Consider the following 14,892-nt stretch of genomic DNA (forward strand, 5'->3'; position numbering starts at 1 on the left):
AAAGAACTCAACAAAAAGAAAGGAAAAAGAAAAAACACTGTTCCACAACAGCGGAGACAGGGGCTATAAACAGTCAATTCTCAAAATGTCAGTTTCACTAATATATATTACATGTTTTGTACTCTATTAGTTACCACAGATCAGGGAAAACATGTGGTATTTGTCTTTTGGGGACTGGCTTTTTTCATTGAATATAATGGTTTCCAGTTACATCCATTTAAGAAAGACAGGATTTCATTCTTATACCTGAGTAATATTCCATAGTGTATGTATACCACATTTTATTTATCCAGTCTCAGTTGATCAGCATCTGGGTTGCTTCCATTTCGTAATTATTGTGACTCGAACTGCAATAAACATGGGGGTACAGATCACTCTTTCATGATTTCATTTCATTTGGGTAAATTCCCAGGAATGGGATGGCTGGTTGTATGGGAGAGCTATTTTCAGCTTTCTGAGGTATCTCCATATTGTCTTCCACAATGGCTGTACTATTTTCATCCCTACCGACAGTAGATTATGGAACAATTTTCTCCACATTCTCTCCAGCATTTGTTGTTCTTTGTTTTCTGTATGAGAGCCATTCTTACTGGAATGAGGTGAAACCTCATTGTGGTTTTCATTTGCATTTGCCTGATGGCTAGTAGTCCTTAGCTTCTTTTTCTTTTCTTCTTTTTTTTTTAAAGATTTATTTATTTATTTGAAAGGCAGAGTTACGGAGACAGACAGAGAAGGAGGTCTTCCACCTGCTTGTTCACTCCCCAAGTGGCCACAATGGTCATTAGCTAAGCGGATCCAAAGCCAGGAGCCAGGAGCTTCTTCCGGGCCTCCCACATGGAAGCAGGGACCCAAGCACTTGGGCCATCTTCCATGCTTTCCCATAGCAGAGAGGTGGATCAGAGGAGAAGCAGCCAGAACATGAACCAGCACCCATGTGGGATGCCAGTGCTCAGGTAGAGGATTAGCCTACTATGCCAAATACTCAATAATTTCACTATTTTTCCCTCAAGTCTCCCTTTCCCTGTCCTTATTTTGATATTATTGGTTTTTCCTGTTATTCAATAACCCATTCTCTTTCAATAGCTAAAAATAGGCTTAATGATATAAGCAAAACCATAAACTAGTATTAATCATAGAATGTTGATAAATAAAAATCAAAAGTATAAAAAAAAGAATCAAAAGTATAAGTGAACATTAAAGACCAAAGAGGACTCAGAAAACTCGCTCTTCACTTGATTTCTGTGACTTTCCATTTTCTTGTGAGTCCCATAATCCTGTCTCATGAATTTATTCAAGGAGTGTGTGAAATGCCTCAGCTGAAAATCTGATTAGGACTGGGAGACCAGAACATGTCTATACCTAGTCCTAGAAAGGAAACTAAGTCAGACATCTGCAACAGAAGCCAGATCAGCTCTCATCGCCACAAATAATCATCTCTGTACCTACAGTTAACAGAAGTTACTAAGTAAATAAGCTTTTAGTCATCCTTTGGTATATAATTCTATCCATTGGTTTGGCCTTTATTTAATGTGTCACAAATGGAGACAGTTGCCTAACACAATTCCTACTACTTACCCCAAAATAAGGAATAAAATATAAGGAATAAAAAATTAATATTTATAGATAAATAATAACTGTATTTCATAAAAGTAGCCTTTTGGTGTGTTATTTTGAGACAGATACTTACTGATAACTTGTTTACCTGTATAAAAATGAGAATATTTTGTTTAAAAACTTCAAGATGCCATAATTTATGTATCAGATTTTTTTTTTGACAGGTAAAATTATAGACAGTGAGAGAGACACAGAAAGGTCTTCCTTCCGTTGGTGCACTTCCCTAATGGCCGCCACGGCCGGAGCTGCGCCTACCTGAAGCCAGGAGCCGGGTGCTTCCTCCCAAGTACTTGGGCCATCGTCTGCTGCCCTCCCAGGCCACAGCAGAGAGCTGGACTGGAAGAGGAGTAACCGGGACTAGTACCTGGCCCCTGAACCAGGACTAGAACCTGGGGTGCCAGCGCCGCAGGCAGAGGATTAGCCTAGTAAGCCTCAGTGCCGGCCTATGTATCAGATTTTTAAATACAGTATGTGTGTCCATCCTTATAGATCAATATATACTGTATGGTGACTGAAATGGTTACCTAAAGTGAATATATTTGAGATTAGAACACAGGATGTCTTACCTAATAGTGCTAATGATAATATGTTACTTGGCATTCTGTGAATTTATCCTGTATTTTGGACATCACTTGATGATCAGGGACGTATTCTCCATGTCTACCTGTGAAACTTAAAGTCAGAAACTCAGTTTTTTTTCCACTGCAAGTTGTCCTTAATGAAAATTGTTTGTATTTTCAGAGTAATTTTTTTCTTTGATGCCCAATAGGAAGAAAAAACATGTTTATTTTTCTTATGCGTCAATTTCACTTTTCTGAGTTGCTGAAGAAGGAATTCAGTCAACTGTGTCTAGTGGTTGTTGTGTAGTTGCGGGATTGCAGCCTGCTCAAGGGCCTCATGTCAACATAGAAAGCCCAGTATAAGTGAAAGAGAACCAAAGATCACACTGTAGACTTTAGCACATTTCAGCTTTGATCTTAATTACAATGATTCTACATTCTCTTTGGATAAAGTTAGTGAATCTCTGAATGCTGTTAAAAATACCTATGAGGAGTTGTCATGATTTTACCTGTATGCTCAGCTCTGTATCTTACTAAACTGCTGGAATTTTAAGTTTAGGTACATATGTATTTTAAAGTAATTATTTATAGGTAGTTTAGGAATTTGAATTTCTTGACAAGAGAAATTTGAGATGAAGTTAGGTGAAGATAATTGTTTATTGCTGTTTAAGTAAAATAGGGGCTGTGAATTCAGCTGTTACTTAGCCTTCTTTTTCTCTCTGTGGTGTATTTGCAAGGGAGAAGTCTTAGTGAAAAACTGAAAAATAATCTGGGAAACAATCTGTCCATAATCTGACAATTTTTTATACAGACTGTAACTTTAACTTGGACAAGAACTAAACAAAATATTTTGGTTACTGATTTTTCATAGAAAGGGATTATTGTTACTAGACTGTCCAAGCATTAGCTTTTCTTCAGATAGACAGAACTCACTTTATTACTCAGGACCTTTGCTGTAATGAATTTTTTTTTTCTTGAAATTTTTTTCCAGTGTTTCAGGAAGGTGCATTTTACCTACTAGTAGGTCAAATAGTGAATTACAACTACAGATAAGATTGAATACCATAGAAATTAAATAATACTGCCTCTACAGTTAGTAGACTTTCTAAACCATTTTTCTATACATACAGAAGGAAATTCAGAATGATGAAGATTCCCAAAGCAATTCTATTTGGACCAAACGTGATAATCAAGAAAAAACCAAAGATTTTAGGAAAGATAAGGGATTGCTTGAAATGACAGATGCCTTAAGACAAACCGTCTGTAGGACCCAGGTAAAATTTTATAGTCTTAAAAACATGTACATTTCTAGTTTTCCTTGCACAGTTGTTTAAGAAGCAGTAGGTGATGGAAATGACATGGATTTTGGGATCAGAAAGCTGGTCTTTGTTAAAGACTTTGGCATATTAGGAATTGCCCTTTGTCTATGTTTTGGGACTCTTCTTGAAATAATGTATATTCATATGAGAATATAGAAACAAGCTCCTAATGTATAATATGTTCCTGACACATGCCAGTGACTTAAAACTTCTCTGAATGTTTAATGTAACATGTGTCTTTTAATTTGTCTTAGCCTGTGTACTATGTATATTTGTAATTCATTATCTAAGTTCAAGTATTTAACTTCGTCTAGAACAGTACTTTTAAAAATACATGAATTTCTTTTGATTAACATGGGAAACAAAATAGCTGGAAAGACTTTGACTTTGAGCTACAGAAAGTTCCTCAGCAAACCACGGTGTAAAGAAGCAAGAAATGTAAAATACAACAAGAAATTAAAATATCAATGAAGTTATTAAAATAAATTTAGTTTGAACTAAGCATGGGAAAAAAAGATTTTGTAGAAGATATGGAAGTTGTTAAATTATATACATCCTCTTGAGTTCTTTTAGAAGAGATTTGGATCCTTCTATAACTCAAGATGTATATAAAATTCAGATAGAAATTTGTTTTTAATTAAATTTCTTAATATAATGAAATATTAGTGCAATGTTGTTTATAAAATCCCTTAACTTTGAGTTAAGCATATTGATAAAGTTAAGTGTATATGTAAATGTACTATAAAACCTTGTGAACTAAAACATTTAAATTCTTTATCTTAGTATACCTATAATTCTAAGGGCTTTTATTGTATTTAATCTTGTATGTATATTTTATAAAGCCTACTTTGCTTAGTGGATTTTTCTGTTGTGACTGCAAAATTGGTTGTGCTAAAGCTTTATTTAATCCAGGGTCTAACTAAAGTATTTTTACAAAAATGCAGAAAGAAATGGAAAATCATGATGTTAATAATAGTTCAATTTTGACTGTACATCACAAAAAAAAATTCAGAGACTCCAGTAAAGGTTTGAAATTTATTAAAATGAGAAATACCCTAGGAAGGCATACATATGGAAATCAGGTAAAGTTTTCACAATTAAAGATAATATTTTATAGCTCTTTTCTAAATGTACCAAATACATCATTTATAAAATTTCTTGTGAAATATTTGTATAAAAGTATTGTTTAAAAACTTCATGTACAGTTTTAAAAGACTTTTGAAAATATACCGGTTAGGTTAAGAATTCAGCATTAGCAATTTTTTAAAACTTTGCTTTGTCATTTACCAACTGAATCCCCTGTTTTACCTCTTACCAGAAGTAGCCTTTATTTTAGAATTTGTGTTAATTGCATTCCTGCTTTTCATTATATAGCTTTGTGTGTATCCCTAAAAACATACTGCTTAGTTTTGCCTGCTAATAAATATTTTTGTAGGTCATAAATTTTTTTTGCTAGAATGTATTGTATTTTATAATTTGTTTATGTGATAAGTTTCATCTTTATTACTGATAAACATTTGAGTTTCGTTTTGTTTTTAGAGTTTGGTTGGTTTTGGTGGCAATGAACAGTGGGCACGTTATCTTGGTACATGTGTTCAGTCATGTATGTAGATGAGGGTATATTCCTAGGAATTAAATAAAGATTGACACCTATACTAGGAAATGTCGAACTGTTGTCCAAGACAGTTTAACTCTCATCTGACAGTAGATGAGATTCTCTGTTGTATGTAATTTTGTTTTTCAGTGTGGTATTCTTATATTGTAAAGTCATTCTTCTTGATTTTATTTGGATGTGTAATACATATCATTATCTTGAGATTTAATTGTGATCTAATATATGTAGAAGGAAATTAAGAAAAAAGATGGAGATATTCAACGGAGTTACTCTTTGAGGAAAAAACGCAAAAAAGAAAATGATTGCAGGAGAGACCTCGAACGTGACAAAATTAAAAATACCTTAAGAAACCACATACATTGTAGTGATCAGGTAAAACTTTGTAAGCTAAGCTATTTCAGATTTTTTGGGCTCTTCTCTAATATATTTTAGGTATTGAATCTGATTTTTGTGATCACTTGTTATGTAAATAGAACCTACTTACAAAAATTCTTCATTTGGGTTTGGCATAATAGAGTTAATGTTGTTCGAATTAACTTTTAGTTCACATGGAAAGTGGTTTTTTTTGTTTTGTTTTGTTTTGTTTTTTAACTTTTATTTAATGAATATAAATTTCCAAAGTACGACTTATGGATTACAATGGCTTCCCCCCCATACCGTCCCTCCCACCCACAACCCTCCCCTTTCCCACTCCCTCTCCCCTTCCATTCACATCAAGATTCATTTTAGATTATCTTAATATACAGAAGATCAGCTTAGTATACATTAAGTAAGGATTTCAACAGTTTGCTCCCACACAGAAACATAAAGTGAAAGATAATAGATGATTTTTTTAAATGATGATGAAATCAGATCAGACCTATTGTCATGTTTAATCCCAGTGAGAGTCAAGTTGGGAATTGATAATTTCTTTTTTTTTTTTCACAGAAGATCAGTTTAGTATGCATTAAGTAAAGATTTCAACAGTTTGCACCCCCATAGAAACACAAAGTGAAATATATTGTTTGAGTACTCGTTATAGCATTAAATCTCAATGCACAGCACATTAAGGACAGAGATCCTACATGAGGAGTAAGTGCACAGTGACTCCTGTTGTTGACTTTACCAATTGACACTCCTGTCTATGGCATCAGTAATCTCCCTATGCTCCGGTCATGAGTTTCCAAGGCTATGGAAGCCCTCTGAGTTCTCCGGCTCTTATCTTGTTTAGACAAGGTCATAGTCAAAGTGGAGGTTCTCTCCTCCCTTCAGAGAAAGGTACCTCCTTTGAAGACCTGTTCTTTCCACTGGGATCTCACTCACAGAGTGTCTTGGCTTTCCATGCCTGAAATACTCTCATGGGCTTTTCAGCCAGATCCGAATGCCTTTAGGGCTTATTCTGAGGCCAGAGTGCTATTTAGGACATCTGCCATTCTATGAGTCTGCTGAGTATCTCACTTCCCATGTTGGATCACTCTCCCCTTTATTTATTCTATCGGTTAGTGTTAGCAGGTACTAGACTTGTTTATGTGCTCCCTTTGACTCTTAGTCCTTTCATTATGATCAATTGTGAACTGAAATTGATCACTTGGAATAGTGAGATGGCATTGGTACATGCCACCTTGATGGGATTGAATTGGAATCCCCTGTTATGTTTCTAACTCTACCATTTGGGGCAAGTCAGCTTGAGCATGTCCCAAATTATACATCTCTTCCCTCTCTTATTCGAAAGTGGTTTTTTTTACATGCATACAGAAAGAAATTTAGGTTAGTAACCAAGACACTCAAATGAATTTTGTTTTTCCTGAAGGTAAGGTTCTGTAAAAGGGTCTGGAAGACCATATCTGTACATAATTTGAGTATTATATTCTCAAGTAAATTTTACTTTTTATATTGTTCTTCCTTGGTATAATACAGACCATTATAAATAAGATAGCTTGTTTTTGAAATGGAAATTCTTAGATAAAAATTTTCCCAGAGTATAGCTTTATTTCAAAATCTAGGTCATTGACATGTTTATATAGATTTACATCTCCAGTCCAAAACTCTAAAATCTGAATAACTCTAGAATCAAAAAATTTTTGAGTTGCAATGTGACACCATGAGTGGAAAATTCCACACTTGACCTTATGTGCCAGGTCCCAGTCAAAAATGCAGGTGTACTAAATATATCAGATTGCCTTCAGGTTATGTGTGGAGGATACATTAAACATAAACTTAGTTTATGTTTAGGCTTGAGTCCTATCCTCAGTACCTCCTTATATGTATGCAAATATTCCAAAGTCCAATACACTTCTGATACCAATTATTTTGGGTAATAGAGACTTAACCTGTATATGTAAATTCAGAATGACATTCAGGAAAACGATAAATAAGTAATTTTTGTCTATGTGAACTTGGTAACAAAGCAAAAATAAAATAAAGGTGGCTTCAAGAAAGATTTGAAACAAGTTATAATGAAAAGTACTTTAAGAAAGTATGTTTATAGTCTTTATTTGGTAAGTAAGGATCAGTAAGCATTTAAATCACTAGGTGCGTTAAATGAAAACTCTGAACAAATATGTTTTTTTTCTCTTTTTTTCAAAGAGCCATGACTTTTCTTATTGGGAACTGATAAGAGCTTCTGTGTGATCACCCTGTTTTAAGCAAGAGTTATTCTTTTTTTTTTTTTTTGTTTGTTTGTTTGTTTTTTTTTGACAGGCAGAGTAGACAGTGAGAGAGAGAAAGGTCTTCCTTTTTTGCTGTTGGTTCACCCTCCAATGGCCGCCACGGCTGGCGCCCTGCAGCTGGCGCACCACGCCTATCCGAAGGCAGGAGCCAGGTGCTTCCTCCTGGTCTCCCATGCGGGTGCAGGGCCCAAGCACTTGGGCCATCCTCCACTGCACTCCCTGGCCACAGCAGAGAGCTGGCCTGGAAGAGGGGCAACTGGGACAGAATCTGGCGCCCCAACCGGGACTAGAACCCGGTGTGCTGGCGCCGCAAGGCGGAAGATTAGCCTACTGAGCTGTGGCGCCGGCCAAGAGTTATTCTTTATGGTTAAAAACGAAAATTGTGTTTTAATGGGGGATAATACAGACAAAAATTGCTCTAAGCAAATTGTCATAATGTAATTTAACAGTAAAAACTTAACTAATACCAAGAAAAAAAGTATGCCTATAGATATCAGGTAAAGCTTTCAAGATTGACATTTGCATTTTAAACTTTCATCGTATAAGGTTGATCCATGATTTTGAGAATCTTTGTTATGGTTAATATTGTTTGACTGTGTTCCTCCTGTGTTATGTTGTCTGTTATTGATGTCATTTGTATTGGCATCATTAGTACATTATCTAAAGTACTTTTACATGTATGCAAAGGAAATGAAGAATTCTGTTTTTGCTGATTATGCCAAAGAGTCAAGAGCAAAAGATGTCAGGGCAGATGTGGATATTATTGAAATAAAAAATGCCTTAAGAAAGCATATATATAGAGCTCAGGTAAGACTCTGCATGCTGAAAGTTCTATATAATTACTGTCCTCTAGTGTAACTGAAATAGTTATACACACTTGTATGTGTGCACATACATGTATATGATCCATTTGTTAATATATTTAATCTGTCTGAAAATCATTTTCTTAGTTCATAATCTGTTATGTAGAATGATGTATTTGGGCATTTTGTAAGTATGATGAATAGTCTGTTTATTTGTACCTCAGTATTATTTTAGATAAATTGCATTTACAGACTGGAGTAACTTTGCTGGTCACCAATTTGCCCAGTATTGGGGGGATGAAGGCTGGAAGGTCTCTCTAGGATCGTGATTCACCCCCAATTTAGATGAGTCTCCTTTGGACTTTGTAGTTGGGGCCTTCTCAGTGATCTTGTCCCTCCCCCAGTAGTAGGAACTTTAATGATCCCAACCCACAATCTTTACCTTCACAAATTTCAGGGTTTTTTTCTGTTTGATGCGGATAACAGGCCTTGCTTCCTTTTCCAAAGAGTACCTTCTTAGGCCCGTAAGGGGAAGAATTCCTTTATTATGAGCTCCCACTGAGGTTTGTAGAGAAAAATCTCTCCAGTGGATACAAACTCCCCTTGTGTGTGTCTTGGATTCCCAGGGATTCTGTACTCTCACAGAATGCTCCTGGCCCACACATAGCATTTAGCAAGTGGTAAAGACTTCAGGTGAGATTTTCTTACCTTCTTTAATGCAGGCTGCTTCTTCCCATATTCTGTCTCCGGTAAATCAGTGTTCATTTCCCATGTCCTGGAGGCTCTTGTCTTTTATTTCAATCACACGGGTTGCACTACCACCTCTGCTGTCTGATAAATTTCAGAAAAATTGTAGTTTGGTGGATTATCAAGCCTTTTCTTCTTAAAGTGGGAGCAGCTCTCTTTCTGACTCTCTGTATCCAAAATGGAGTCAAAAATTCATCATTGTTTTAATTTGTATTTCTTCTATTGTTAGCAAGTTTGAGCGTGTTTTATAACTTTACTTGCCATTTATATAGTTCTTTCCTGTACCAGTTGCCTGTTTACATTATTTTTTCTATTTTTCCATTAGATTGCTTATTTTGTCTTTGTTTCTGGAGTTGGGTATAATCAGGATATTTTCTCTATTTGATTTGTTACAGATTTTTTTTAAAGGGTAATCTGTTAAAAGTATACAATCCTGGCCGACGCTGCGGCTCAATAGGCTAATCCTACGCCTTGTGGCACCAGCACAGAGGGTTCTAGTCCCGGTCGGGGTGCTGGATTCTGTCCCGGTTGCCCCTCTTCCAGGCCAGCTCTCTGCTGTGGCCAGGGAGTGCAGTGGAGGATGGCCCAAGTGCTTGGGCCCTGCACCCCATGGGAGACCAGGATAAGTACCTGGCTCCTGCCATCGGATCAGCGCGGTGCACCAGCCAGGGCGGCCATTGGATGGTGAACCAACAGCAAAGGAAGACCTTTCTCTCTTTCTCTCTCTCTCTCACTGTCCACTCTGCCTGTCCAAAAAAAAAAAGTATACAATCCTAAGTATTTTAAAGCAACAGAGAACGCTTTTACATCTGTTTAGGTAGAAAACATGAATAACTTTTTTCTCCTGTGGATCCTTATACAAAATGTCCTCTCCATTTATATCTCCAATTATTAAAATATAAAGGGCAGTGGACCTCTTCAGATCTTCAAAGTGAATGTGACTTGAGCTTTTAAATTATTTTAATTTAGAAGGAGAAAGTAGAGAAATTCATATTCATGAAAGTGTCATTACCCTAAAATGATGGAAGTCACTAGTTTGAACAGATTGATTATAGCTATTAATGTGTTCCTGAATCTGTTTTGTGTGTTTGGCTAAGGTTCTGTGCTTTAGTAAGGTAAAATGTATTTTTTGACCTAAAATTGTAAGAATTTAATTATATGGTTGCTGTTTTGTAGGCTGTCAGATACAACTGCATTAGAATAGATAAACAACCAGTATACAATGTAGAGGTAAGGAATTTGGAGTAAGGTGGTATTGTGGGTAAAAAAAAAAAGCTGCTTTTTCATTTGTTATTTTTAGCTATTTTGATTTCAAGGAAGAGTTTACAACAAAAGCTTCTTATCAGATTTTAAAAATAGTTTCTCTTATTAGAAATGAAAAATACTTTTCTGTTAACATTCTGTACAGTAATAAAAACTCATCACAAGTATTATAGAATTTATTCGGTGCTTATGAGAGGCAAAGTATGTATCTCTTGTCACATCTCTTAACTCCCAATTACCAATTTCGGATTAAACTTGTGATACAGTAGTTACAAAAGTATCTTGTATCTTTACTCATTCCTTTAGAAGTGATTGTTTTAGTTCATGTAGTCTTTTAGGGTATTTTTTTTGACTCTCAGCTAATCCAAAGGGGTTATTTTTCAGTCTCAACTAATGTAATGTTGTTACAAATATTTTGACTGAAGGAGAATATATTTTGTGAAACTTTTTAAGGTTCATATTAATGTACATACTCAGTTTTGCATCTAAAAAACTATTCAGTTTTAGCTGACTGAGGTCTTGACCTCTTTATTGATTCAAGTTCGCAAATTTCTTTAAAATATTTTCTTTTAGAAATAACTTTCCCTTACTATTTAAGACAACAGAAAATTACATGACAATAATGTGTACTTTTGTATTGCCTTGTTGCAAAATATATTCATAGACATGACTCTTTTTGAACCAAATGACAACCTTGTCATGTCAAAGAGTGAGGGTAGGAGCTATCTTTATTTTATAGATGAGGCCATTAACTTTCTTTAGTAATTCAAGATTTGATCATAGAATTTTTACTTCTTCTTTTGTTGAGTAATGGAATCTTTCCTTTTTTAGGTCAAAAATACTGAATTTCCCAGAGGTGTATTAAATTTAATCGAAAGCCTCATAGAAGGACAGTTCTTTAAGGAAGCTATTGAAGAGCTTTCCTCTTTGCAAGCACATTATATTCCTCCTGTGTGCCTTCTTCATGCTCTTCTAGAGAACGTTCTACAGGTAAGAAGAGCCTTCAGGGTTTATAATCTTTTTTTTTTTTTTTTCAATGAATGTTGACATGTGTGGAAACCTCTTCATTTTTGGTGTTTATTGTCAATTTTCTCCTTTCAATTTTGTTTCCCTGATATTTCTAGCAAATTCAGTTTCCACTTGTCACTTCTTTTCTGTTTAACTGTGTACAAGATTATACTCTGAATGCTTCAGTTTATTATTTTCTCAGAGTTTCAACATTACTTTTCTCTTGGAACATGTTACCTGATTTTTCCCATGGCAGGAAAGTATGAAACATTAAATCAGATTAAAGTAATTTGGAATGCCATTTGGCACCTTAGCCTTGTCTTCGTAGTATTCATAGCAAATAAACCTGCTCCCTAAACTGAGTCAATAGGAATACCTCTTCAGAGGTAGCTTTCTAAGTGTTCTTTACCAAGGTGCCAGTGGGAAAACAACAGGTGTGAACTATGTCACAGTAATATTGGTGATAAGTAAGAATATTATATGGAAAGTTTCTTACCTTTAGTTTCGTTCAGGTGACATTTGGGAGATCTTAATCTTACTATAATAATGAAATGGAAAATGGACATGCTATATAAGTGAATCCTAATAGCTAGGATTACCTAAACGTGTAGATAACATATTTGGAGTGTACTTCTGCCAGTTGCAGTATTGCATTAGCTCAGCATGCTACTTCCGTCTGATCTGCTTTTTCCAAACATATATTTATGTGTTATTCTGGGATTATTGTTCAAGTTTTATACTGAATTACCTGGTGAAACAGTACGTTAAACTATGATGTTTTATTTGTTTATTTTTAAATAACAGGATAACATAGATACATTTTCTGGTCGATACTTTCATATATTGTCAGCTCTTCTTCACCTGCATCCACCTTGGAAGTCCCCAGCCATGTCAAGATATTACTTAGAGTTGTTTCAATGTCCAACTTGTATGAAAGGAGCCTGGTCCCTAGTAGAAGTACTTATCAGGTAAGGGCATTCACCTGTGAGGATACTAAATTTCGTCTTAAGTTGTTATGCCATCCATTTATTATTGGATACTGATGAAAGAAGTATACTTCTGTTTTTAGAAAATGGATGTGTTGTGTTTGTGTGGGTTTATGGTAAAACTCACAAGAAGGAAAAATCTACATTGTTTATTGTTTTTGAGGTTCAATGAGCTCATGAAACTGACTCACTGGAAGGCCAAATTACTTTTAAAATTTTAATCAAAATTTTTAGTTTGCATAGTTTTAAGATGAAGATGATTTACTCAGTATAATTATTACCAAATTTTGGTCATGAAAATGTAAACATTTATAACTGTATTCAGTGTCTTTTAGAAGTTTGTATTCTGAAGCACAGGTTAATGCTGCCTAAATATCACTTTGATGCCTCTCCACACACTGTAATCTGTCTAGACTTTCCATTGTCTTTTTTTTTTTTTTTTTAATTATTTTTTTGACAGGCAGAGTGGACAGTGAGAGAGACAGACAGAGAGAAAGGTCTTCCTTTGCCGTTGGTTCACCCTCCAATGGCCGCCACGGCCGGCGCGCTGCGGCCGGTGCACCACGCTGATCCGATGGCAGGAGCCAGGAGCCAGGTGCTTTTCCTGGTCTCCCATGGGGTGCAGGGCCCAAGCACCTGGGCCATCCTCCTCTGCACTCCCTGGCCACAGCAGAGGGCTGGCCTGGAAGAGGGGCAACCGGGACAGAATCCGGCGCCCCGACCAGGACTAGAACCCGGTGTGCCGGCGCCGCTAGGCGGAGGATTAGCCTAGTGAGCCACGGCGCCGGCCCCATTGTCTTTTTTCTTACAAATATTACTGTCTCTAGAAATCCTTCCTACTTCCCTTTTTTCCCTTCCTAACAAAACTAATCATTTCCTCTACTCTGACAAATCTTCCCTTTATCAGGGAAGATCTTTCTTTGTATCCAGGTGTTCAATTTTAGAAAGTCCAGGATAGTGCAAGAAAGGAAACTTGACTGGCCAGGTTAGCTGTTTGAAATCATAAAGATTCATTTACCGGCTAAGTAGCTAAACGGAATTGTTTTTTTTTTTTTTTTTTTTTTTTTTTTTTTTTTTTTTTGACAGGCAGAGTGGACAGTGAGAGAGAGAGACAGAGAGAGAGAAGGGTCTTCCTTTTTGCCGTTGGTTCACCCTCCAATGGCCGCCGCTGCAGCTGGCGCACCGCGCTGATCCTGGCAGGAGCCAGGAGCCAGGTGCTTTTTCCTGGTCTCCCATGGGGTGCAGGGCCCAAGCACCTGGGCCATCCTCCGCTGCACTCCCTGGCCATAGCAGAGAGCTGGCCTGGAAGAGGGGCAACCGGGACAGAATCCGGCGCCCCAACCGGGACTAGAACCCGGTGTGCCGGCGCCGCAAGGTGGAGGATTAGCCTATTGAGCCACGGCGCCGGCTCGGAATTGTTTTTTAAAGTATTCTTTCAGCAAATGTTTTTTGAGTACTTACTGGGAGCAAGGCTCTATAGGCTATTTCAGCAGTTTAAATTTAAAAAAAAAAAAAAAAAAGAAACAGTTCCTGTGCTTCGAAGGTGACTGAGACATACACAGTACTAGCCCGCAGACTAAGGCTGTGAGGAATACGTGTCTATGGCCAGCAACCTTCCTAATTTCCAGATCTGTCCCCTCCTTCACAACCATTGCCTTTATTTAAAAGTTCCCATTGCTTCTTATACAAACTATTGGAATACCTACTTTTCTTTTAAAGATTTATTTTATTTATTTGAGAGAGTTCCAGAGAGAGAGAGAGAGAGAGAGAGAGAGAGAGAGAGGTCTTTCATCCACTGGTTCACTCCCCAAATAACTGTAATGGCCAGAGTTGAACTGATCCGAAGCCAGGAGCCAGGAACTTCTTCCAGGTCTCCCACGCGGGTGCAGGGGCCCAAGGACATGGTCCACCCTCTACTGCTTTACCAGGCCATAGGAGAGAGCTGGATCAGAGTGGAGCAGCCGGGACTTGAGCTGGCACCCATATGGGATGCTGGCACTGCAGGCCAGGGCTTTAACCCGCTGTGCCACAGCGCTGGCCCCTTTACTGATCTTAATTCAACTTTTTTTCCCCTTTAAGTTATCTTCTAAAGTGCCCTAGTATGCTTTTTCCAAAATGATTTCCAAGAGTAAAGTCCTTCATTGCCTCACACATCATCTCCAGAAGACAGTTCATATTCCTTGGTAAAACATTAAAACTTGTCATGATTTACCCCTGTGTATGTCTCATTCTCATCTTTATCACTTGACCAAATGTGCCTGTTGCCTGTCTTCCCCTTTCCTGTCCCCTTTCCTATTCTGTTTTTCTGTATGCATATAGGTGTAAGTAT

At 36.8% G+C, this 14,892-nt stretch overlaps 1 protein-coding gene across 4 annotated transcripts in view; it reads left to right on the forward strand.

The window, feature by feature from the left end:
- The window catches only part of SLF1 (SMC5/6 complex localization factor 1), an 83,408-nt gene that overhangs the window by 39,471 nt on the left and 29,045 nt on the right, over positions 1–14,892 (forward strand). For 3 of the 4 annotated variants that reach the window (XM_008261942.5, XM_017344601.4, XM_089313018.1), the window contains 7 exons: positions 3,305–3,448; positions 4,438–4,575; positions 5,337–5,480; positions 8,444–8,563; positions 10,483–10,536; positions 11,401–11,559; positions 12,382–12,545. In XM_008261942.5, the coding sequence (XP_008260164.4) occupies positions 3,305–3,448; positions 4,438–4,575; positions 5,337–5,480; positions 8,444–8,563; positions 10,483–10,536; positions 11,401–11,559; positions 12,382–12,545 (923 nt within the window). The remainder of the gene's footprint in view (positions 1–3,304; positions 3,449–4,437; positions 4,576–5,336; positions 5,481–8,443; positions 8,564–10,482; positions 10,537–11,400; positions 11,560–12,381; positions 12,546–14,892) is intronic. The other variant, XM_070056465.2, reaches the window with a different exon arrangement.

Source organism: Oryctolagus cuniculus, chromosome 14 (genome assembly GCF_051225735.1).
Source record: "Oryctolagus cuniculus isolate XC-2025 breed Fujian yellow rabbit chromosome 14, ASM5122573v1, whole genome shotgun sequence".
Taxonomy (NCBI): domain Eukaryota; kingdom Metazoa; phylum Chordata; class Mammalia; order Lagomorpha; family Leporidae; genus Oryctolagus; species Oryctolagus cuniculus.